Source organism: Phyllostomus hastatus, unplaced genomic scaffold (genome assembly GCF_019186645.2).
Source record: "Phyllostomus hastatus isolate PE091 unplaced genomic scaffold, TTU_PhHast_1.1 phas_contig_283, whole genome shotgun sequence".
NCBI lineage: Eukaryota > Metazoa > Chordata > Mammalia > Chiroptera > Phyllostomidae > Phyllostomus > Phyllostomus hastatus.
In genome coordinates this window covers 5,708,167-5,733,614 of record NW_025333833.1, presented here as the reverse complement: position 1 = coordinate 5,733,614, position 25,448 = coordinate 5,708,167, and the positions used below count along the sequence as shown (strand labels likewise).

Below are 25,448 nucleotides of genomic sequence, written 5' to 3'. Positions count from 1 at the left end.
AACTCACTTAAAGGGGCTAAAATAAGAGTCATATCATACCAAAAAAGAAAACTTTAAAAAATTTTTTTAAATCTATTTAAGGAAAAATACCAACAGCAAAATTTAATTAATTTCCAAAGTAATGTATTTCACTAAAATAACATCTCAATAAATATTTTTTTCTGTGGGAGGAATAAGGTCTTCTTTTAATACATAGTGGCATATCAGCAATACTAAGAAAAACCAGCGCATTCAGAATTAAGATCTTCCCAACGATACTTGGGAAGATGTTGATATTTACCATGAAATGTCTCTGAATGCCTAATACGAGATGAGCACAACCATGCTTCTAAAACATAACACTGAGAATTGTTAGGAATGAATGATAAGTATGTTAAAACATACAAACAACACAAACATCAAAATCTGTGTTGAAGAAAATGATTACCCTGACTAATGGAAATAAATTCTTAAAGCATCAACTAAGCCTTTCAAAGTATCTCTAAAACCAGACAGCAACAAGAATAGGCGCCTCCTTGGCTTTTCTCTCTACGTTTCCTGACACTTTGCTTTTTTCAACAGACCCGCAGCCCGTCATCACACCCTGCGCGAGGCTCACGGGCGCCAGGACCCTTCTGGCTGGGCTCCCGACTCTCCGCCGCCTCGGATGACTGAGACTCACTCCCGCGAGTCCTGCAGAACACCCAGGGCAGCGAGTCAGAAACGCGCTACCATTCGGTGGGGCTGGAGCCCCCAGTCCTTGTGCCACAGGTCCAGCACAGCCATCCCCTTCACCAGGGTCCCCTCGGCCACCGCCGGTCCCCGGTGCCTGCTGCTGACGGGGCTCTAGGGTGAAATAAGGGCATGGGAGTGACAGCTGGCACTAGGAGCCATGCTGCTTATCCTACTTGAGAAGACGTCTTCTTGTCTTTAACGGATTTCTTCATGTCTCATCCAGGGACCCTGAAAGCAAGGGAAAACAAATTAATAAACAGCAGCACTGCACTACACAGTACAGATTTAAGCAATCAGATGTCTGTCACCTGCTCCTGAGCTGCCTTTGCCAGTGCTTTGTGGCCATCGAGAGGGGCCCAAATGCTAAAGACTAACGTTATCCTTCACCACAGCACAAGAAACTTCTGGGAACCAACTAACCAGACACCTGGTAGACGCAAGGGAGAGACTTCAGAGTAACTAAAGGGTAGTTATGTTTTGAGGGGAGAGGAAGATGCAGGACATCTTCTGTAAAAGGTATGGGTGAAACCCAAAGGCAGGTGGGATGCAAGCTCTATGACCAATCGGGCCCTTTATAAAGCATAACTGAATGACAGAAGCCCACGTCCACCTGTTACTGAAAATTACACGGGGCTTCAGAGTCAGAGACTTCCACTGGAAACCCCGCTCCATCGTCTATTCTCTTAGCCTTGAGATAAACGAAGGGTAACCGCACAACCTCTCAGTCAAACCAGAGCACTTCGGGGAATAAAATGGAGTGCCATTAACGGTACACCTGAACAACAGGCATAAACCAGGCCGGCTCCAGGTAAAGGGGAGCATGAGATCGCTAGTTTAAATACATACTATCTATGTCACAGAGATGTGATGCGTATTGAGTAAATGTTGAGCACAGTGCCTGGCATAAGCTCTATATTCATACTAGGCTATTTTCATTTAGAAATGATTTGTTGTAATAAAGTTTAAGGACAATTATCACATATTTCCCCTTAAAACAATGAATTTTACCACCCATAATGTAACACTTTGAAAAATGAACTCTAAAAAATAATACTAATAGAAATACTTGAACATCAAAAATATATATATATACAATGGACATCACTTTTTCACAACCTGCAGAGTACCGAGTATCCTCTCTAGAAATATGGTTAATACTACTTAATACCACATCCAAAGTGGTAAGGCCAAGAATTCCCCAGTTTGCCCACTGCTTCCCGACTGGTACAGCTCTCACAAATGATGACGATCCGCCCCCCGCCCCCCAAACAAGTGGACACTGCAATCCCCAGAGAGGGTCGTACCATCATCACAGTTACGGAGAATGCTTGCAGCCGGGTCCCGTGCACTTGCTCTTGCCGCAGCGCTTCTGCCTCCCCGAGCAGCGGGTGTCCACCTCTTCTAAGTTCACGTCCTTGCTGTTGAGTGCCAACTTCCCGGAAACCACGCAGGCATGCTACATGCTGGCTGCCAACGTGAAATGCCAGCGCATCTGCTTCCCCACTTCCGTAGTGGGCTTGCAGGGACAAGAAACAGACCCCCTCATTCACAAACACACAAATTCTTCCCTACTATTCATCCTCGCCGCCCCCTATGTGACAGGCACACTGGTACTCATTCGCTCTCCTATCACCCGGTTGGTCACGTAGGCAGAGTGTGCACATAAATGTTGGGATGAAGGAGATTCGGAACTACTTCTCACACAGGTGTGGGCTCTGGCAGAGACCTCCTGTGACGATAACCTGAACGACGTGTGTCTGCGCATGTTCATGTTGGTGTTCAGGGGATAAAAACTGGCATAGCCCCTGTGCTCAGTGTCGAACGCACAGAAACCTGCATTTCTAAGAGTTCTCATGCTGGGGCCTGAAACACGCTCTCAGAACTCCTGTTAATACAATGATGTATTTATGTTTCATGGTAAGAGCAGAGAGAGTAACTGCTGCTTGCGGCATTTTCTGCTCACAATTTGTATTCCCCAAAGCACACACATTGGAGACCTTGCTCATCCACAGCCATTGATTAAAGCCTAAGTACTGAGGTTCAAAAAGTGCAATTTCTTTCTGATTTGGGGAGAATTCAACAGATGCAGAAAAGAAGGAAATTTTCCCACATATTTAACAGCCTCTTGATTCTGAACTACTTCTCCAGTCTTAAAAGAAACCACCACTTAAGGATGGCTAAAAGGAACTTCTTCCTGGCCCCTTTGAAGGCCTTCGACTTGACACCCCTGCTGTATGTGAGCATCTGTATGTTTAACTGGCTTAGTTCTCGAGAGCAAAAGCCAGCCTCCACAGGAATGCACATAACAAACAATCACCAGTGAAACCACAGAGCTCTACTGTACCAACTTAGTAAAATATTCAAGCGCAATCAACATACAACCATTGTGCCTAGCAGAGGAAAGGGCATTGTCAGAGGCACTTTTGGAAGTCACGTGGACCAACAGGCTTGGGAGAAATAACCAAAGAGGTGCAAAAACACTTCCCATTTCTAAGCCTGAGCAGTGACTACCATGCTAGCTGGGAGGAAAGCTAGTCAAGTGGCTTTTCCTGTTCTACCTGTTAGGCTGACAGGGCCTTACCTGCAATACCACTTTTGTGCACAGTTATCAGACTTGGCTTTCCACAGTCAGTTCTTTGCCATCACAAACATGAACTTTCTCTTCAGAAATAAACTCCAAATTTATAAAATATGGTGTATGGTCATACATACAGATTTATATAACAGTGACACTAGGGCTCAAAAATATTACCCTAATTCTCTATAGCAAATTGCAAATATGTTATACTTACTGCCTCTTTAATTTCACAGGTGAAAACATGTATCTGAAATTCTTCTGAACCATGGGAACTCTCTGTAAATGCAAAGCAGTTGCTCTCTGTTGTCCCATCATGTCCGCGTGCACAGAACAGCACCTTGTAGATTGGAAAAGAAGCTATCTCCACATTGCTGGCCTGGTCTATGATTCTGCAGAGCAGTGATGAAAAATGAAATAAAATATTAACTATAAAAGAACAAAGGCAAACAGTTTTACTATGCCAATAACATATAAACATAATCATCTTAAAATCACAAAATAAACGAGTACTAATAATGCAAGAAAACAAATTATCTTCACATGTATATGTCTATGTGTGTATATATAATGTATATGTATACATACTTGCTAAATGTATATATGTATATATACACACATACAAATTCTTCACATTCTTTTGACAATTACTTCATCTTTATGTTTTCTATTATGAGCATAGGTAAGTAGATAACATTAAGAGGCATTTCGAGCCCTGGCCAGGCCGCTCAGTTGCTTAGAACTCTGTCCTGATACGCCAACTGTGCAGGCTTGTTCTCCAGTCAGGACACACACGAGAAGCAACCAATGAAGGGATAAGTAAGTGGAACAACAAATCAATGTTTCCGTCTGTCTGTCTGTATCTCTCTCTCTCTCTCTCCCCTCCCCCCACCTTTCCTCTGTCTCTAAAATCAATACATAAAAGACATTATTTTTAAAATAAAAAATGGCATTTTGACATTTTAATAGCTATTGCACAAATAATATATCTACAAAACCATTTCCTAAAAACTTTGAAGCACTTTTTACCAAAATCTTTTCATTTATATAGCTATTATTTTGGCACTCAGAACTTAGCTAACATTTTCTCACATTCTAAACTTTAGAGAGTGAGAGAAATCAAAAAGGGTTTTAAAAGATTAAAAGATTAAATCAGCCTTCAGGGAAAAGTATAGGTTCAGAACACATTCAACCTAATTTCCTAGACCTGGTACATTTATTTGCTCATTCAGCAAATATCTACTGAAAACCTGGACCAGATACCACTATAGACACTAAAGTCACAGCAGGGAAAAATGCAAATAACCTGCTCCTATGGAGCTAATGTGTACTGAAAAAGAAACAAACAAGCAAATAAATACAGGGTGAAGCAAAAGTAGGTTTACAGTTGTTCCTATGGAAAGTGATACAATAATTAATAAACAATGATACAAGAATAAACTGTTTCACATACTCACAACTATAACCCTTCTTTTGCCCCACCCTGCATAAAATATAGTGTCGAGGCAAGAAAAAGTGCTCTGAAGAAAAAAAAGACCCAGGAAGAAGAAAGAATAGAATCACAAATGTGACTGAAGGTCACTGGAGGGCCGGATGTAGGAGAGTAACACCTGATCTACGTGCAAAGAAATTCAAGGTTCAAATGACATTAAATATTATTCCTGATTAAGCGTAACGAAAAAGCCAGTCTGTTTCCTTCCAGTTTGATACAAAGAACTTAAAACCTAGGGCTCACTTCCGTTTTTTTTTTTTTACCACTGTTACGTGACCAGGTGAAGGCAGGTTTTTATGCTCTGTCAGATTAGAGAAACAGAAATTACAGGTATTTACAGTTGTATTTCCATTTATAATATTCTAAGCAAAATTCTGCAAATGCCCCTTGCAAATAAGGAACACAATTTAAGCCTGAACATGTTTAATTTGCATGTCTACAGAGTAAAAATGAATTAACAGTAAGTCCCAGGCCTGATTTATGATATACTATCATCACCGCCATCTAAAATCTGCACAATGTCTAAGAGGGGAAAGGAGATCAGCACGCACCTCACAGAACCTTCGGGAACATTTGGCACATACAGAGTAACAGGAAAGGGGTATTGGCTGGAAGATTTCATAGTTGCCATCGCCCGCAAAGCCTCCACCTCATTACGGGGGGAAGAGACCTTCATGCATCCTAAGTAGGTCAGTTTGTTAAATAAAACACTATCTTCTTCGGGTAATCCACTTGGAGAAGACGGTCTGGGTGTAGAAATTTCTGAAGAAAAAAAATGCTCAAAAGTCAATGCAAAATTTCACAGTATAATTCTGGCTATAGTCCAAAAACAAATGAAAAATTGCAAACAAAATTTATGTCTCTCTGTTTTCATTCCTTTCAATGTTTATCCTTTACCTTAATTCAGAGTTCTAGAATTAGCCATTTTAAACGTCCACATCTCTCAAAGTACTATCTTATTTGGCTATAACTTCTCCAGAGAAAAAGAAAAATTTAAAAAAATAAAAACGTGGAGTTCAAATGATATAGAACAATTAAGGAGAAAACCTATACTAACAGTTTGAATTAAGCTAAAATGAGGATTAAATAAAACTAAAACCAGTTAAAAAATAAAATAAAATAAAACCAATTAAAACTTTCTCTTAGCTGTAAAGATCCTACACAGCACCAAATTCAATGAGAACCTACTTTCCTAAGCAAAAGTAATGCTAAAGTGTTACATCTCATACCAGCAACAATAAAAGTCAAGCTGCTTACCTTGCTCTTTCCTGGCTTGCTAGCTTCTATGAACTATGTAAGTACTCCAACAGAAATTTTTTTCCTCAAAATAACTATTATTTTGATGAATAATCCTATGATTGCTTCCCCCAATTCTCCCCCCACCCCACCATTAATGAGTTTCTTTAAACAACAAAAAAACTGTTCATTTTAATTCTAAGCACAGCATGTAGCAAAGGCCACTCTCCCCATTCCCACCTATAACCCACATTCAGCTGGTCTCCAACTCTTCTCATTACCCATAACCATGTTGCACAAAATTAGGCTGAAAGCAAAAATAATGAAAAAAATACTGAAAGTAAACAAAGAAAAACAGCATGGTAAAGTAGAGACACAATGAGTGATTCAAAAGACTACAGATTTCTCATCAGAAACTATGGAGACAAGAAGACAGTAGAAAAGCATCTGTAGTATTCAAAGAAAATAACTATCGAGATGCATCTCAAAGAAAGAGACAAGCTAGCTTTCTTTTACAAGGGCGCTAATCCCAATCAAGAGGGCTCTGCCCTCATAACCTAATCACCTTCCAAAGATCCCATCTCCTAATCCCATCACCATGGGGATCGGGGTCTCAACACATGGACTTTGGGGAGGACACAAACATTCAGCCTATAGCACAGCAAGCCTCTTTATTGAAGATGAAAATAAAAATAGAAAAGAATACTAAAAACTTACTTGTAAAACAAAGGAAATTCTTATGCACTGAGATCTTCAGCAAAAGATCGTTTTTCAAAATGTATTTAGCATAACTGGGTGTTGAGATAACACAAAAAGGTACACAATGCATAGTGCCTATCAAATATACTAATGAATAAGAATCGTAATATCTAAGCCAAAGCAAAGGATGGTTGATTCCAACAACCCACTAGAGCTACGTTAGAATATAAAATGTATTTCTTCCCTTCTATTACTATATTAACCAAAAAATAACAATTATATACATGTTAATATCAGTACGCTTTGGGTTTTTTGGGAGGGGTAGGAATGTAAGAAATTCAAAAGGAAAAGTAAAGCACAATAAATCATATAATCTTTCATGTTCCTTCAATCAAGAACAAAAAAATAATTGTAAGGTTTGTTTCCAGTCTTGTATTTTTAATTTACATATATACATATACTTTACACATATATGTATATATATTTTTTCTCAATGAGCATGACTATATGCTCAGACCTGTAAGTCTTTATAGTGAATCACCACAAAACCAGGGGTGTTCTTGGGGACCCGCAACACAGTGCAAATGTCTTCTCCTAGCCTGTCTTTTAACCGTATTTCTTGAGGTACATTTCCCATTCAGAAGACTGAAGTTTTTATGTATTAAAATATAACCACAATGTCCTTTCTGATTTGGGTTTCCCCACTCTGACAACCACAAAAATATTCTCCCATATTTTCCTCTTATAGATTTATTTTTCACATTTAAATATTTGGTCCACTAGGAAGAAATTTTGTATGTAGTGTAAGTTAGGGCTGTTATGGCCCTACTGTGTAGCACTTTGGTCTGTATCTATCTATACTTTCCCTACACCAACATTCAAAGCGGACTGTGAGTGCCCTAAGCCAATCAGGATAATCTCGTCTCCTCTGTCAGAGTGACTTTATGAGGGTTCTGACCGTAACCAAGGCCTACACCTGTCACTTCCTGCCATTCCCCTGACCACCAGAAAATGTTTTGTTTGGTCCAATTAGAGCACAACTCAAAACTTCTGTTCAATGGGTAAAAGAACAGAGTCTTTCTCTCCGCCACCAGGCATGAGCTAGTCACCTAGCCTTACTTTTCAATTTCTGCTAACTACCTTTTGTCCACAAAGGAAGTCAGTTAAGGAAAAAGGTGACATGAAAAAGATCAAACCAAACAGTTTACAAGAAACACTACAAAAGCCCAGATAAAACCACACTTCTAGTGTTTAAAACAGCTGAAGCAGAAGTTGGATTTCGTTTCATTTGGCTTTTCTTCACCCAAAACTATTTTGACTTATAAGCTGGTATTCCTACTACAAATCATATTCATTTATGATGGACTGATTATTTAATACACTGATGGAACTGATAATGGTATTTTACTTAGAATTTTCACAAATTATAATTTAAAACAACCGTAGTCAAACTGAGTAAAAAGGCCCATCATATAAAAGACTCTGCCCAGTACACTTTTCTAAGACCCAAGAATTTGTTCATTTGTTCAGTAAGTATTTATTGAGGGCCTACTATGTGCCGAGTACTATGGGTGAAATGAAGACCCAGACATTCTCAAAGAACACTGAGATGGACTCCACAGGTAGAGAACAAACCAAAACATAAGAACCAGAGTGGGAGCTCTCAGCCAGCACCGAGAAGCTGGTAGACCTAATCTTAAAAACAAAGCTAACAGGATTTTAAAATTTTCATTATTACTTTAACTCTTTTTTTCTTCCAGTTTATATGAGTTCAATACAGTACCTGTATTTGATGGATCCAAAACTAACTGAAGAGATGGCTTAGTTGTTTGGCTGGCTGAAACATCTCCAAACGAATGGTCTACAATATCACTGGAACTCTGACAATCAGAGGGAAGGCTGCTTTGCCCTTTCTCAGAATCCCTCAAAATCTCTTCCATGGCTTTTTCCAACTGTTCATCACCATTAGAAACTATCTACAAGACAAAGCAAAACAACTGTTTTAATCATATTATGGTTCTGGACCTGAATGAAAATATTTCATTTCTAGAAGAAATTAAAATGACCTAAATATTTAAATTTAAATATAGTTAAAGAATATCAAAAATTTATACAGTTGTACCTAATTTCACTAGATATAATACAAAATCTTGAATTATAAATGCAGCTAAATTAGAGAATTATTAGTTTCAGAAAAGGATTCCTCAGAAAACACTTCAGGTGTTTCCAAATATATCTGATCTAAGAGCTTGTTTACACAGATTTCCTTTTGTTTGTTTGGTTTTTATTTTTATTTTTTGGAACACATTCCAGAATCAAGTAATCTTAACTGTATGTGTTTTAGAGAGACAAATAGATACGTTTAAAGATAAAGTGTCTATTGTGGATATCATTTAAAAGGTCATACTTCTTACCATAGTATAAACATATTTGTGATTTCTTTATAAGTTTTGTTTGCTAGCTGCCAAAAGTATTGCTAATTTCCCTGCATTTAAGTTAACTCATGTTTTTCTTAAAAACACATAAGAGAAAAAACCTAAGTAAAATCTTAAATTAAATCCATTAATAACAAAATAGATATTTAAATTTAAATAGTTGCTTATTTCAATAGACATTTAAATAAATTTAAATAAAAACATTGATTACTTTAATAACACTATAAAACTATATATTTTCAACATAATATAAAATGGGTATTTACTAATCTGGTTTTTATATAATTTTATTAGATTTATGTACTAATATACCTTTGATGCCACAGTTTAAACTGAATAACAATCACTAAGAAACACGTAGCACTTTTTACTACTTTCTCTATTCCTGTTTCCAGGTGGGGATGCAGTTGTCACGCATGTGGACCCGGGTTTGTTTGCTTCCTTTTCTTTGAGGGAGGGAAAGCAACACAGAATAAAAAGAAAAAGGAGCATATCCAAATAAAAAACTCAACTAAAAATATAAGACACACACTTAAAAAATATTTAGACATGCCAACTGTTAAGTCACATACTAGAATGTTACCAGCTGATTTAAAACCATAAAGAAAAGTCTCTGTAGTGAAAGTAAAACGTAACTTTTTATATAATCAACTTTAACCTACCAGTAATAGAAACAAAAATATCCAAATAAGTTAAACTTACGTTAAGATTTGATCAGTAAGTCTAATTCCCAATTCTTTGTCTTCTCCCCATCTACTCCTTTTTAAATTCTGAATTAAGAGATAAATAACCACAAGCCAAAAAAAACTTCAAAAATATACAAACCAAATAATGTGCCTCTAGATGAATCAAAATTGATTCTATTCTCACAGTCAATACTTGAGGAAAAACCTTCTGATTTTGTACAACTCCTTTCCCTTAATTAAAAAACCAAAGTTTAAAACAGTATCATTTGCAGAAAAGAACTACCTTCAGTTCAGGTTTTCCCTCATCTTTGGCAGAGGTGTCATCTGCATGCTGAGGCACCAAAACAAATTCTTCACTGTTCAGTGTGGCCACCGAATCCGATGACCCAGTAACCTTCTGTGACGAAACTCTGACCTCCATTTCGGCTCGGCAAGCGTCTCTTCCCACATCCACCTGGTCAAATCACAGTGATTAAAAAAAAAACCACATACTAAAAAAAAACATGAACTGATCTATCTTCTGCTATTAAAAATGATTCATGTGAACAACAATTCTGCTCACCAAATAATTATCTCAAAACTAGGGAAGCTGCCCTCTTAGACTGGGCCCCATAATGGAAATGTACTCTCTGCACCCTGAGCTTCCAGACTAAAAGAACCATATTGTTCCCTGAAAAACGAACACAAACCGCCCATAACTCAACTAGACAGATCTTCTACTGTTTAACTCTATTTTTCTCCTAGAAATACTGTTTTTGTTCTATTTAATAAGGAAAAAATAAATAAGCATGATACTAGAAGTATCTACAAATTCACACACACACAAGATACACTTGCTGAAATTATTTTATAATTAAATCTAAACGCCTCCTCAAGATGATGTAATAGTACTTTAAAATATTTTTATGTCACTAAAGTTAATTAACTACTACACAATTCAACACCCTAAGCCATGTATCTTTTCTCTTCCAGACACACTACCACTTATCAGCCTGACAGGGGAAGAAAGGTCAAAGCTTTCACACTGCATTCATACAGCAAACAATGTTACAGTAACCAAATACAGTGCAATTCTGTTTTCTGAGTAGATCTCTATGCCACAGAAACTCCACATTCTCTAAACATTGACACAATTAACTGTGCCTCGACATGAATACTACATAAGAGACACTGCACTCAGCACCGGGCTACATGAGTGAACAGGCAGACAGTTGCCAGCTCTCCCCTCCTAGAGCTGAGGCCTAGTGAGAAAACAAGCCATGAGGCACACAGGGTAATTCCAAATCACTCTGAAGGCCACAGAGATAATAAGAGAGGATGATGTGATAAAGAGTAGCTTAGCAGTCAAGTGTGTAGGGACAACTGTAAGTGAGGTGGTAGGAAAGGACTCTCTGAAAGGGAAATAAATATTTGACTGAAACCTGAAAGACAATAATAAAAGGACCATATATTTCACAACCTGCTCAGGGACCAAAGGAGTAATGGGATAGAGGGGTAGGAGCAGCAGGCCAGGGCTAAAGCCTTACAACTATAGAAGTCTGCTGATCTGTGTCTAAAATTCCCTTAGCAGTGTTCTTTTTCTCTTTCTAACTCGGTTACTTGTTCATTGCAGCAAATAAATATGGCTGCAATATCTCACTTTGCCATTAGGTGACACTAACACCATTACTCTTGGGCAACAAAAAAAATTATGTCCACGTGTATATGTGTGTATATATACAGAAAACATATATATCCAGCTTCTCTACACTTTTAAAAATTACTTCCTAACTTTATCAAATATCAAAATGTCCATTAATATCAAAATAAAGACTAATTATACTCCTAGGCTAGTGTAATATGATAGTCATAATTTATTTGTTAGACATATTAATATCCTTCCTTTTTTAAAAAAAATTTTTTAATTTTTAAATGTTTATTTTATTTATTTTTAGAGAGAGGGGAAGGGAGGGAAAAAGAAAGGGACAGAAACATCAATGTGTGGTTGCCTCTCATGTGGCCCTCACTGGGGACCTGGCCTGCAACCCAGGCGTGTGCCCTGACTGGGAATCAAACCGGCGATCCTCTGGTTCACAGCCCGCGCTCAATCCACTGAGCTACACCAACCAGGGCAATATCCTTCCTTTTTAAAAGGATATTTTAAACCCTTCAAGCACATTCATCTATCCTCTCCATTTTTTTCTCATTTTCATGCTACATTTTTCTGAAAATGCCGTATGTGTTAGAAGCCATGTCTTGAGCCTTCGAGACTGCCCCGTGAACCCTTGACCGCCACGGCACCACACATTCCAGGTGCTCTCTGTGTGGCCAATCTTCGCCCAGGTCCTTTCCAGCTGCCGCTCCTGTATGTAACATCTACATGTTAGAAATTCCCCAAGTTCAGGCCCTGGGCTTTTTTCTGATTCCTTGCCACACACTCTATTATCTCTTGTTGTCATGGATCTTAATACCATCTATATGCTTACGGCGTCCCAAATTTCTATCCCAACCCAAATGTCTCCCCTAAATTCCTGATTTGGAATCGAACTCTCTACTTGATATTTCCATTTGGAATTCTTATCAGTAACTTAAATGTGACCCAAATGGAATTCCTAATGGTTTCTTCAAACTTCTTCCTCATTCAAATTTCCCATTTCAGTAACACCACCTTCTACCAAGTTGCTCAAACAAGAAATCTGGATCTCATCAACTCATTCCTCATCCAAGCAAGTCAGTCCCACCTCTAAAATAAACCCCACATCTACCCCGTCTTTCTCTATGTCCATTTTACCAGACTAATACAAGCAATGTTCTCATCTACATAAGTCTCCTAACCTGTCTTCTTCCTCCAGTCTTCTCCTCCCTAATCTACTCTTTACAGAGCTGCCAGAGAACACATTTGGAAATACACTGGATTACATTCAAACTGCAGACTACAATCTCTTTAAAAAAATTCGAACAAAGTCCAAACTCCCGGACAGGATTTGCAAGGCCCAACACACCCCTGCCTCCATCACTTGATCACTCCAGCTCTTTGATCACAGAAATCTCAGGACCACGTTAAGGTCTTCGCTCTTGCCTCCTACCTTCGTATAACTAACTCTACTGCTGTCGGCTTTTATCCACTCTTTAAACAAATACTTAATGAGTCCCTATTATGTGCTAGAAACTATAATGGGAACCGTAGACTAAACAATGAGTAAGACCAATGCAATCCTGGTATTCTTATAGCTAATATTCTTTTTTTGTTGTTAATCTTTATTGTATTTTCTCCATTACCATTTAGCCCTCTTCTACCCCCTCCTCCCAGCAACCACCACACTGCCGTCCATGTCCATGAGCCCTTTTTCCTTTCTGCTTAATCCCTCTGCCCCCCAATCCTCCCCCGACCACTAGCTGTCATCTACTCTCCATCTATGAGTCTGTCCCCATTTTCCTTGTTAGTTCAGTTCATTCATTAGATTCCATATATGAGTGGAACCATATGGTATTTGTTTTTCTCTGACTGGCTTATTTCACTTCGCATAATATTCTCCAGGTCCATCCATGCTGTTGCAAAAGGTCATATTTTCTTCTGTTTTATAGCTGAGTAGTATTCCATTGTGTAAATGTCCCATAGTTGTTGTATCCATTCATCTACTGAGGGACACCTGGGCTGCTTCCATATCTTGGTGATTGTAAACAACACAGCAATGAACATAGGGGTGCTTATGTTCTTCTGAATTAGTGTTTTGGGTTCCTTTGGATCTATTCCCAGAAGTGGGATTGCTGGTTCAAAAGGCAAATCCACTTTAATGCTTTGAGGTATCTCCATACTGCTTTCCACAGTAGCTACATAAAGATGCATTCCCCCCAACAGTGCAAAAGGGTTCCCCCTTATCCATATCCTTGCTAGCACTTGTTGTTTGTTGATTTAGTGATGGTAGCCAATCTGATAGGTGTGCAATGATATCTCATTGTGGTTTTAATCTGCATTTCTTGGATGATTAGTGATGTTAGGCAACTTTTCATATATCTATTGGCCACCTGTATGTCCCCTTTGGATAAGTGTCTATTCAGGTCCTTTGCCCATTTTCAACTGGACTTTTAATGTATTTTATTGATTATGTTAAAACAGTTGTCCCAACTTTCCCCCATTGTCCCCCTCCACCCAGTACCCCCCTTCCCTCCAGCAATCCCCCCCCAGTTGTTCATGTCCATGTGTTGTGCATATAAGTTCTTTGGCTTCTCTACTTCCTATACTATTCTTAACATTCCCCTGTCTATTTTGTACTACCAATTATGCTTCTTAATCCCTGTACCTTTTCCCCCATCCTGTCCCTTTGCCCCTACCAGTTGATAACTATCGAAATGATCTCCATATCTGTGATCCTGTTCCTGTTCTGGTTATTTGCTTTGTTGGTTTTTTTAGATTCAGTTGTTGATAGTTGTGAATTTGTTGCCATTTTAATGTTCATAAATTTGATCTTCCTCTTTTTCTTCAATAACTCCCTTTTAACATTTCATGTAATAATGGTTTGGTGATGATGAACTCTTAGTTTTACCTTGTCTGGGAAGCACTTTATCTGCCCTTCCATTCCAAATAATAGCTTTGCTGGATACAGTAATCTGGATCATAGGTCCTTGCTTTTCATACTTTGAATACTTCTTGTCAGTCCCTTCTTGCCTGCAAAGTTTCTTTTGAGAAATTGCTGATGCTAGTCTTATGGGAACTCCTTTGTAGGTAACTCTCTGCTTTTCTCTTGCTGCTTTTAAGATTTTCTCTTTATCTTTAACCTTTGGCATTTTAATTATGATGTGTTTTGGTGTGATCCTCTTTGGGTCCAACTTGTTTGGGACTCTCTGTGCTTTCTGGACTTACATGTCTATTTCCTTCGCCAAATTAGGAAAGTTTTCTTTCATTATTTTTTCAAATAAGTTTTCAATTTCTTGCTCTTCCTCTGCTCCTTCTATCACCCCTATGATTCAGATGTTGGTACATTTAGAGATGTCCCAGAGGCTCCTTATACTTATACAGCAGCTCCCCATTTTCTTTTCTTTTTTAATTCTTTTTTCTTCTTGCTGTTCTGGTTGAATGTTTATTTCTTCCTTATGTTCCAAATTGCTTATTTGAATCCCGGCTTCCTCCCCTCTACAGTTGGTTCCCTGTAAATTTTTCTTGATTTCACTTAGTGTAACCTTCATTTCTCTATGTTGTTGCCATACTCAGTGAGTTCTTTGAGCATCCTGATTACCAGTGTTTTGAACTCTACACCTGATAGGCTGGTTATCTTCATTTTGGGCTTAATGAGTAAACCACAGAATGAACTAGGGAGAAAGAACTTGATGTGAGAAAAGGCTTATTAAGGAACAGAAAGAAAGTCATGATAGCTAGATCGTAATGAGTGTGGCTAACGTCGTAAGAAATGAGGTACGGAAAGGACAGCAGAGAAGCCTGAGGCCACTTCAATGCTAAGGCTGTCTAAATAAGGTCCCCTCACCAGTCCCAACTCTGCTTTGTTTACCAGGGAATATTCTATGTTTGGTGTAGGACATAGTAGATATTCAATAAATGTGTGAAACAAATTGTTCTTAAAAGCACCAATCAGTTGAAAGTTCTTACAAATAGCAAATGTAAAGCCAGGAGTCAAGCCGGGTAGCCTGACTTCAGAGTAATGCTCTGACCTACACTGTATTATACTGTCTCATAAAGTCTACTCAGCTGTTGAGACCCAAGGCTGGGATTTGCGTCAACACAACATCACTACACATACCGGACCTTCTTCACGCCTTTCCTCACCAGAACTTATCTGTCTCTTACCCCAAAGCATTCTTCATAGTTCAGTGATAAATAACCTATCAGTTAACTCTGAATTAGGGTGTTAACAAACATAAACAGTTATTCAATTCAAATTAGATTTGCAGAAGTCTTTTAAATACAGAGCCTGCCGTTCTGTGAACTCAAGACTACTATGCACATTTCAACTCAGCAAGTAAACAGAGCAGTGCACAAAACTACTTTTAAAGGCATTTAGTTAAAAAACTGCCCTATTATAACCTAAAAATTAGAATGTAAAGTCTGACAAAGGATTTTCATGTCTTTTCAGTTATAAAAACTACTGGGAACTATAATCTAGGCATAATAATTTTTATTTTTAGGGTATTTTAAAGGTATATGAGAATCAGGGTCAGAAAATTTACCAATGCTACTGAAAATCTGATATGTTTCTTCTACGCATCACCTTCTCCCCTGCTCTGAACCCAAAAACTCAGTGAAAATTTTTGGTTTAAACATCCCCACATCTGTACCAATTTTAACAAGTGAAATCCCCTTTAATTCTTACTTCAATACCACATCATTTTAGTCAAATGAGCAATATAGCGGAAGTAGCACCTCCCTTGGATGCCTAAAACTATAATTGCACATATACTAGGAACAGCACAACCACATTCAGTAAAGTCTAACTGGAAGCTATCTTCTCCCAAAAGGACCAAACACATTCAGAAGACAACATCGTGGTACACATGGTCCAATCTCTTTCTGTGCCAAACGTGGTTAGTCTGATTCTTGCTTTTATATTATGTGTTTGCACTTACTCATTTTCAAGTGGCTCTTGAACTAAAATAGAAAACTAAAAAAAAAAAAATGAGCGTGAGTCAAATTTTGGTATGCTGGGGGGGGGGGGCTATCAGCCATGAGGATTAGAATGACTGTAGTAGACCCATCACAAAATTAGAAAAAGGAAATGCTCTTAATTTACAATAAGAAAATAGACACAAATAATGTAGAACAGCGTATTGTAGAACTGTGTATTTACCAACCACAGTTCTTCTGTACTTCAAAGAACTAAGCCAGTCCTGAAGAAAACTACCATGACCTCTGTTAAGTAATCGATCCATCCACTGCTCTCGTCCTCAGGCAAAGGCCACACCAACATGTATGTGCATGTGCAAGTGCATGTGTGTGTGAGTGCCATACCCATGAAAAGGGCAGAAAGCATCTTATTAATTTATATTGCTTTCATGGACACCTATTTTTATTTGGCCACCAATAATCTCCAAACTTTCTTTTCCGAGAATAAGGCTTCCCTCTACTCAAACACCATGGCTTTTATAGAAACCTCATCTTGGTCAAACAGATTCAAAGGTAAACACTGAACCAAAGCTAGACCAATTAACCCATTTCCTAAGCTTTTTGGACAGATGACCAAAGAGTTCATCGTGACAGTGTCTCTCTTCAGCGAAACTTGTACGATGTAAACCAGAACTGTCAGTGGCCGTGTTTTCCCCATCTGCAGAATGCCAGTATGTAGGGAGAGAGAGGAGCCAATCAGCCCCAAACACGGACAAGCAAGAGGCTCTTACTTGAGCCCCATCCCTTTGTTTGAGCCCCTCCTGAGGCCCAGCTCCATCTGTTCCCCTTCTCAGTCTTGGGAACAGTCAATTCCACTATTCCCTTAATTCTATAAAACTATTCCTTCCAATAAGTTACTTTTGCATAAGCTAGTTTAAATTGAGTTTGTCACATGACGCCTAATGAGTCCTAATATAATTATATTCTAGCAAAAGACATAGAAAGCATATTCTAACAGGTTGCCAATGGCCATGTGGCTTCATACAGCAGGTATGAGAGAGGAATCTAGGTGAAGGAAGAAGAGAGGATCGAAAAAGCTGACAATAATTTCCCAGAAAAACAGTACAGTGGGTGTGAGGAAAGAAAGAAAAGGTAGAGTGACTTACTTGAAATAATTACAGGAATAAAAACAGGACAATACAAGTGGTACTTAGAGTCAAAGGATGGTTTAAAAGACAATAGAAAAATGTTTTATAACCAAAATATGAAATCAGCAAAGGACAAAAAGAAATTTTAAATGGTAGGCACATTATCATTATTGCTACCTAATATTCCTATGTCATAAAAATAAAATGTTATAAAGGAAAAATACTTTATTTCAACATATCTGTATTAGGATGGTGAGATTTATAGGTGACTATAACTGTGGCAGGTCAGATTATTTTACCAGTTAAACACAATAGACCAGACAAACAGACAAAGCTAAATTCTGTATCTGTTGTCGATCTATACCCACTGGTGTACAGATGGTTACATAAACACATATTTTCATTGTCCAGGGGAGCTAACTGTGTTGAAAATTATAATGCCCTATACAAGTCTTACTGACACTGTTCACATGGGAAGAAAGGCAAAGCTTCTCTATGAGTGAAGATATAATGATTTAAGAGACCAGTTTATAAAATGCTTGCATGATAGTACTGTGAGCTTCTACGTAATGAAAATGATCATTTTTAGCTAGCCTTTAAAAAAACAAATTTTATATTAAAACAAATTAGTCATGCAAAAAGGAGTGAATAATTAAGTTGCCAAACAAATAAGCCACTGTCAAAGAACATTCATTCAGCCCAATGGCAGTCATCCAAAATGATACTGTTTTCTATCTTCTCTTATTCTGAAACAGAATTAACATGAAATACAGAGGTAGATATTTGAGGACTTCTTGAAACTGGTCAACAGTTTTCCCTGAAGACCGGCTATTGGAATTAACTGAGCACCAGTGACTAATACGAAAAAAGAAACTGAAGAAGAAGCAAACGATCAACCACTCGACACTGAAACTACAGCAGAACTACAAACCTATCAAAAAGCAGAGATAAGACCAAAGACAAAACAGGTTTTCCTGAAAACAGAAAGAAAATCAGAGGTAAGCTAATCAAAATATGATAAAAGAGCCCTGACCAGTAAGGTTCAGCTGGTTGGGCATGGCCCAGAGAGCAAAAGGTCACTGGGTCAATTCCTGGTCAGGGCACATACCTAGGTTGCAGGTGAGGTCCCCAGTCAGAGCACATACAAGAGGCAACTAATCAATGTTTGCATCTCACATCTATGTTTCTCTCCCTTTCTTTCTCCCTCCTTTCCCCCCTCTCTAAAAAATAAATAAGTGAAATACTCAAAATATGACAAAAGATGTCTTTTGTGTTTTTTAATTGTTCAAGTACAGTTGTCTCCATCTTCCTCCCACCACTCTCCTCTGTCCCAAAAGATGTCTTTTCTTAAAATGTATACCCTACCTGAAATTAGGTCATGGTGCACAATCTTGTGAATATATTGAAAACCCCCAACTATATACTTTAAAATGGTAAATTTTATGGTATGTGAATGATATCTCAACAACAAAGTGTAACTAAAATTTATATGCAAAACCTCCCAAAAAAAATCTCCCCAAAAGAGAAGGAAAATACAGGGTCTGGCCGAAGGAAGGCCGGCTTGAGCGTGGCTGGTAGGGTGCTGAATGTCTCGCATCAGATGGACAGCAATTTCACCTAAAATGTCATATGATGCGCTTGGGTGTGATACTGTTATGTTACAGAATTACATGCTCATGATTTTGTAATGAAATATTTTACAATCAAAAAGGGCTATTATTTGTGCTGGACTCTGTATATGTAAAATGACTGTTAATCACCAAAAATTTTTGTTTAGCAAGAATCTGCTATTAAGCTGTGGTTTCTGTATGTTCCAAGATGTCTTTTCTTGGGAAAAAAAAAATTCAGGGGGTGGTGGGGGCACAAGTACATATTTTGTCTCCCTAAGACGCCAAGAGATTGGAATATGTGAATGGACCTGCAACTTTGCTCACTCTCCCCATTACCAGTCTCCAGCCTGAGAGCCTGGTAAGAGCCTGCTATAGTTCCAGTTCAGAGTGGCCGGTCCTCTGTTCTGTTTTGTTTTGTTTTTGTTTGGTTTTTTTTCACATTACTCACGGCTGCTCAGTAAATTCTAGTAGCTGTATCCTCTCCTGTGGGAAAACTCCTGCCTTCGCAGACTGAAGCTGGGGGATGGCTAGCTGATCCCACGGACAGCTATGTTCATACAGTAAGAGCGACCGGCCACTTTTGAGTAGGACTTCTGTGTTATCTAGGCAATACGAGTTCTAGGCTGTCTTCCCCAAACAGGTAAACGACGATCACTTCCCTACAAAGCCTCCACAGCCTCGAAACACCCCACAGAGGCAGGATTTCTCTTCTCTAGGAAACACAGGACAGGAGGCCTACAGGGGAAGCCAGAACAGCATCTCCTTATCCTGAGCCAAACGGATACTGCTTTTACCCTTGCTCTACAAAAATAAATGAGAACATTAAAAAGGAATACTCTACTTAGTGTTTCATCTAAACATTATAAATAAGTGAATATGTAGCTATTATTATAAAGTTTCATATTTATAGAAAAAGCATAACTGACTTGACTGTAGACTAAGTACTCACTTCAGACAAGCATCAGTGTCAGGAAAAAAAATCCAACCTGCTGGCTCACAATGCCAACGCAAGAAGATACTACTGACCTGAACTACAGGCCTCATGCGTGTAATAGTTACCATTTACTAAGTATCTGTGTATGTACACTTCCATAAACTCTACAAGGTAGCTATTACCCTCATTTTATGCATATGAAAACAGGAAGAGAACAGCTAAGTACTCTGTCCAAGGTCAAAGTGTTAGGGCATAGCTGAAGCAAAACTCAAAACCAACACAACCCGACTCCAAAGATTCTCCTTTTTTCACTAAGGAAAGATGCCTCTCAAAAGAAAATTTTTACAATAATAATCTCTAATGTCTATCAAGTGCTTATTTTGTACTAGGCACTTTATATTATATACCATCTCATTTAACCCTCACAATATAAGGTAGAGTTAATATTAATCCACTTTTATAAATGAAGAAACAACAGAATACTAACTGACTTATCCAAGGTCACCAGACTTAGACTAAGTCACTAGACTAGTCTAACAAGAGGGGCCATATTCTTAACCACTAGACACACACGGGCTTACACTCATGCACGTGCACAGTGCACACTCACATGAGCACATGCATACACACACAGGCCCCCCCCCACAATTACTACCATTTATTACGTAGCAGGCACTGTGCTACATACCTACTTCTCTTTCTAATGTAATCCCTTCAAGAACAACTAAACAAACTAGAATTTTAAAATTTCAGTTGTCATTATACCTCAACTAAAACAGATTTTGTTTGTCATTTCAATGACTTTTTTATAAGATTTTATTTATTTATTTTTAGAGAGAAGGAGAGAGGGAAAGGAACATCAATGTGTGATTGCATCTTGCACACCCCCTACTGGGGACCTGGCCCACAACCCAGGCATGTGCCCTGAGTGGGAATCGAACCAGCGACCCTGTGGTTCACAGGCTGGCACCCAATCCAATGAGCCACACCAGCTGTGGCTCAATGACTTCTTTAAAAAAAAAAACTGTTGTTGTTGTTCAGTTACAGTTGTCCCCATTTTCCCTCCATTACTCTCCCCTGTCCTGCCCACTCCCCTACCGCCCACATGCAATTCTGACATCATCAATGACTTTTTAAGATGGTGAGTTTAAGAGAAAAGTAGTCTATATCCAGAAGACAAAGTTAGAGTCCTCAATACCTAAAAAAAAACAGAAATTTACTATGGGGTCACAATTTAAACTGGATAATCTTCCTTCACCCTCAAGTGCAAACATATCCTAAATTTGCATGATTAACTCAGCTTTTCCTTTAGTAAACATATAGTCAGCTAGTAGTTATTAACATTTACCACATTGCTGTTTGTCGATTGCTCTTTCAGGAGCTTTATAGTATTTGTTAATTAATTTAACTGTTAGTCAAGATTAAAAAGGAATTAAGTAACTCATCCAAGAACCACACAACCAGTAACTGATGGAAATACGATGCAAATTCAGGTCTACTCCAAAGCACAATACCATTCTTGAATTATGTCATACCTTAAACTCTAGGAAATCTATTGTAAGAGATATATTTAGATTGAAGGAAGAGGCAGGGCAGAAACTTCTATATTTAACAGCAGGAATAACCTTGGAAATCAGAAACTAGTAGTCCATCTTTGAATTACTTGAGAAACACTTAAATAGTCAACTAGTTAACCAAAAAAAAGTACAACATGGAACACCAGATAAAAAAATAATTTCTATAAATGGCTAGTCATGTCTTCCCAACTTTGAGAAAATGAAGGCACTATAATGTGTCATAATTTCTGAAGAGGACCCACAAAATATAAGAAGAATAATTAAGCTACTTGCCCAAAAGGTATCGAAGAATTTTTTTTAATGTGCATGCCATGGACTCATCACAGCAAACATTAACTGTAAGTCCACCGTATGCACACTTAACACTAAAACTTGGAATTTAGAGATAGGTAAAACCGGCGGGCTTGTTGGCCCGAGTGCCCACAACGGTATTGAGTGCCCCTGCCACTCCTCAAACTGCCACAGGCACCTTGTTCACTACTGGTTCTCTTTAAAAACAAAGGAAAACAAAAGTGTCAACACTTCCAAACAATTCTCCCCCACTCCCTAAATTTATTGTGTAGACTCTTAGAGAAAACCATTTATCCTAGCCAGTTACTGAACTTAAATACAAAAAAAAGACTATTTTAAAACTCAAAAACTAAAGGGATAGCACTAGTTACATGTAACAGTTAACAAAAGATAGTCTTTCTCTAGAGGAGCTGAATGGCTCTTTTTATCACTGGTTCCTTACATCACAGTGCAAGTCACTAAGCATGCAGCTTCTGTGTAAACTTAACCTAAAACAAAACAAACAAAAAGAAAATGAAGTTAAAAGAGAACATTCATTATTTAAGAAGTTTATTTACCCTGTTATATGTATTCAGATCTTAATGACGTAGCTTAGGATCTCCCTTAACATATCTGAGTAAATCAACGTATAACATGAGGCCAGTTTACAAATTCTTACTAAACAATACATATGTGCAAGGCATCCATATAAAATTTAAGGCCAGTTAATGCTCCTCCTGTGTTTGCTACACACTAATATAAATAATACCTCTTTTCAAACTATCATCACACTGGCTCAAATTTAAGCTCTGATTTTAAATGACATTTAAAAGAGAAACAAGTGTCTGCTAATGCACAGTGGACCTATACCCTCCCTTCCCCCAAATATGGAGAATATGACTGAGGTTTCATTCTGACAAGAAAGGGAAAACCTAAACATGGTGGTCTATGTAATATTCAGATGATCAAATCTGCAACATAAGGGCACACCAGCATAAAGCAACTGTAGCCTTTTGCTTTCATGAAATGAGTAAGTCAAAGAAGCAATATTCATTTGAAGGGATACATGTTTTCTATTGACAGTACAATTTAGGAATGTAACAAATATCACATACTATGATTTTAATGTAGCAGTTGTAATTTTTACGTATTTAAACATTCAAGGCCTAGTTTAAGAATAAGTTACCAAAACTCACAAATAGCAGCTATTTTAATACTTTTACTCAATGCTTACTAAGAACCAAACAGTATTAGGCATTCTAGTTATCTTTTGTTTGTGTTCAATAACAATCACTTAACATACTCGTATTCCCACCTAACAAAAGAAGAAATGCATTCAAAAGATCAAATAATTCATTCTAGTTCACACGGCTAATTAAATACAGGGTCCAGATTTTAAGCAACCGAATCAACCTCACTTTGTAGCAATCTGTCTCCTATGACTGCCCACAGGTCAAGTGCTCATTAAAGCCCAAGTGGTGGGAGCAGGGAGGAACCAGGTTAAGTGGTTTAAAACATGCGTGCCTAGCTCCTGTCCAAAGTCTCCACCTGAAGGGCCTGTGGCTGTGGCAGGTGCCATGACTCACTGCTCTGAAAACAAACCCCCATTCTTCTGTTCTACTTCGGTGTGAGGGCTTTCACTTCTTGCTAGGAAGAGCGCAATAAAATCCTCACCACATGTTCCAATCCACCTGCACCAGTAATAAAGCTCAATACTTTATTTTGTCCTACATTTGGCTCCTGTTTCTGTTCTCAATTAGTCAAAAACCTGGAGAGTTGCGGAAGTGACTTAATTGTACCCTCCTGAACCTCCAACCGACATGTGCCGTACAGTCAGAGAAATACATGAGTTTGAGATGAAGCTGTCATGAATGAAACACTAACATCACAAGAAACACAGGGATGGGTGCCACCATTTATAAAATAAGCCAGTAACGTAACTTCTTTTTATGTTTAACTCTGAGGTTTCAGACATAACGTATTTTTGAACACATACTTACTTCAATTTAAAATCTTCAGACCACTAGTCTAATATTCTGACCAGTTTGGGGAAAAAAAGAAACAAGTCAGCATCACCGCTTCTGCTGCTGCTCAGAAATCGGACTGTCAGTGCACTCAGTGCACTCAGTCCTACATTCCAATCCCAAGCTTTGGAGTCTCACCCATCTTCCCCTTTACCAACACAGGAGCCTTCCTAGGCCTCTCCTACACTGATGAGCCAAGCCTGAGCCACTTCCCAGGGTGCTGAATGCTTTTCTCTGTTACTCCAGGAACTTCCCTGATTATACCCCAACCATCTCCTAGTACTGTTCTCAACTGCTCACTAGCTGGAAAAGACCAGCAGGACAGAAAGCAAGCTGATCATGGCAAACTAAGCAATTATGAGGCCAGGGGTAAAGGCCAAGGAGGAGACGAGAAACAGGAGTGTGATGGGGGTGGGGGAAAAGGAAACAGCCTTCATGAGCAGCTACTATATGATCACCTCCCGACAAAAGTATGGGTACACATCATTAGTCCAATTTCCAAAGGCAAGAGTCTCAAATTACTGTATTTTTTGGACTATACGACGCACTTTTCCACCAAATTTGGGGGAAGGGGGTGTGTCTTATAGTCTGAATGTAGCTTTACATTTACGTTGGTGAAATGTTAAATTATTTATGTTATTAAATATTTTACCACATTTTTTGCTTCAAAATTTTTTTCCTATTTTCCTCTAAAACCTAGGTGCATCTTATGGTCCAAAAATATGATGAATAATTTTCCCAAGGCTACACTACAGAAACATGAAGAAGAATGCGACGTTCCGTGACCTGACTGACCACTCTGTTTTTTTCTCAAACCAGTGCACGCACATCCCCAGGCACAAACTCAAACGTGCTGGGGACACACTAAGAAAACGCAGGTGCTGAGCCTGGTATGTCGTGTCAGCCCTCTTTATTCACCCCAGCTTTCCACAATTAGCAGACCAGCAGGGAATTTTTTTTCTTTTCTGATGGTAGTTCACATATTTCTACATTTATAACATTAGGATGCAATGAAATGCAGCATTCATGTGAATTCTGAAGGTAAAACAGAGAATTTAAGGGGTTTTCAAGCTGCTCTCAGGCACAGCTGAGCTTCCAAGGGGTACCCTTACTCCCCTTTGCCTGTGAGGCTCTTTGCAGGCAGTTCAAGCAGCTCTATTCTACACAAATTTCGGAGGGTAAAAACCCAGCAGATGGATGTGTCTGGATTTCCAACAAATCTGGAAACCTTCTCTGACCCTTCCAACAAGAGCCAATCACTCCCTCTACAGTGTTTCTACAATGTTTTATATTAATTTATACTCCTACTCTACCCTTTATCATACCACATAGTTCTTTATGTGTCTGTCTCATCAATTACAATGCACTGCTGTTGTACAGCAACTATACTTTATTCACTTTTGTATTTGCAGCTCCCAGGAAATTGTCAGGAACACAGTACACCACCTGACAAGGTCACTTGTCAAATGAATGAATGATGACTGAATGACTAAAAGACCAAAATCACTTCTCTCTA

General features: G+C 38.5%; 1 protein-coding gene across 5 annotated transcripts in view; it reads right to left on the bottom strand.

The window, feature by feature from the left end:
• RABGAP1L (RAB GTPase activating protein 1 like) overlaps positions 1 to 25,448 on the bottom strand; it is a 453,918-nt gene that overhangs the window by 393,665 nt on the left and 34,805 nt on the right. For all 5 annotated transcript variants that reach the window (XM_045838840.1, XM_045838841.1, XM_045838839.1 and 2 more), the window contains 4 exons: positions 10,121 to 10,291; positions 8,500 to 8,692; positions 5,333 to 5,543; positions 3,507 to 3,681 (listed from right to left, as the gene is read on the bottom strand). In XM_045838840.1, the coding sequence (XP_045694796.1) occupies positions 3,507 to 3,681; positions 5,333 to 5,543; positions 8,500 to 8,692; positions 10,121 to 10,258 (717 nt within the window). In that variant the 5' untranslated portion in view covers positions 10,259 to 10,291. The remainder of the gene's footprint in view (positions 1 to 3,506; positions 3,682 to 5,332; positions 5,544 to 8,499; positions 8,693 to 10,120; positions 10,292 to 25,448) is intronic.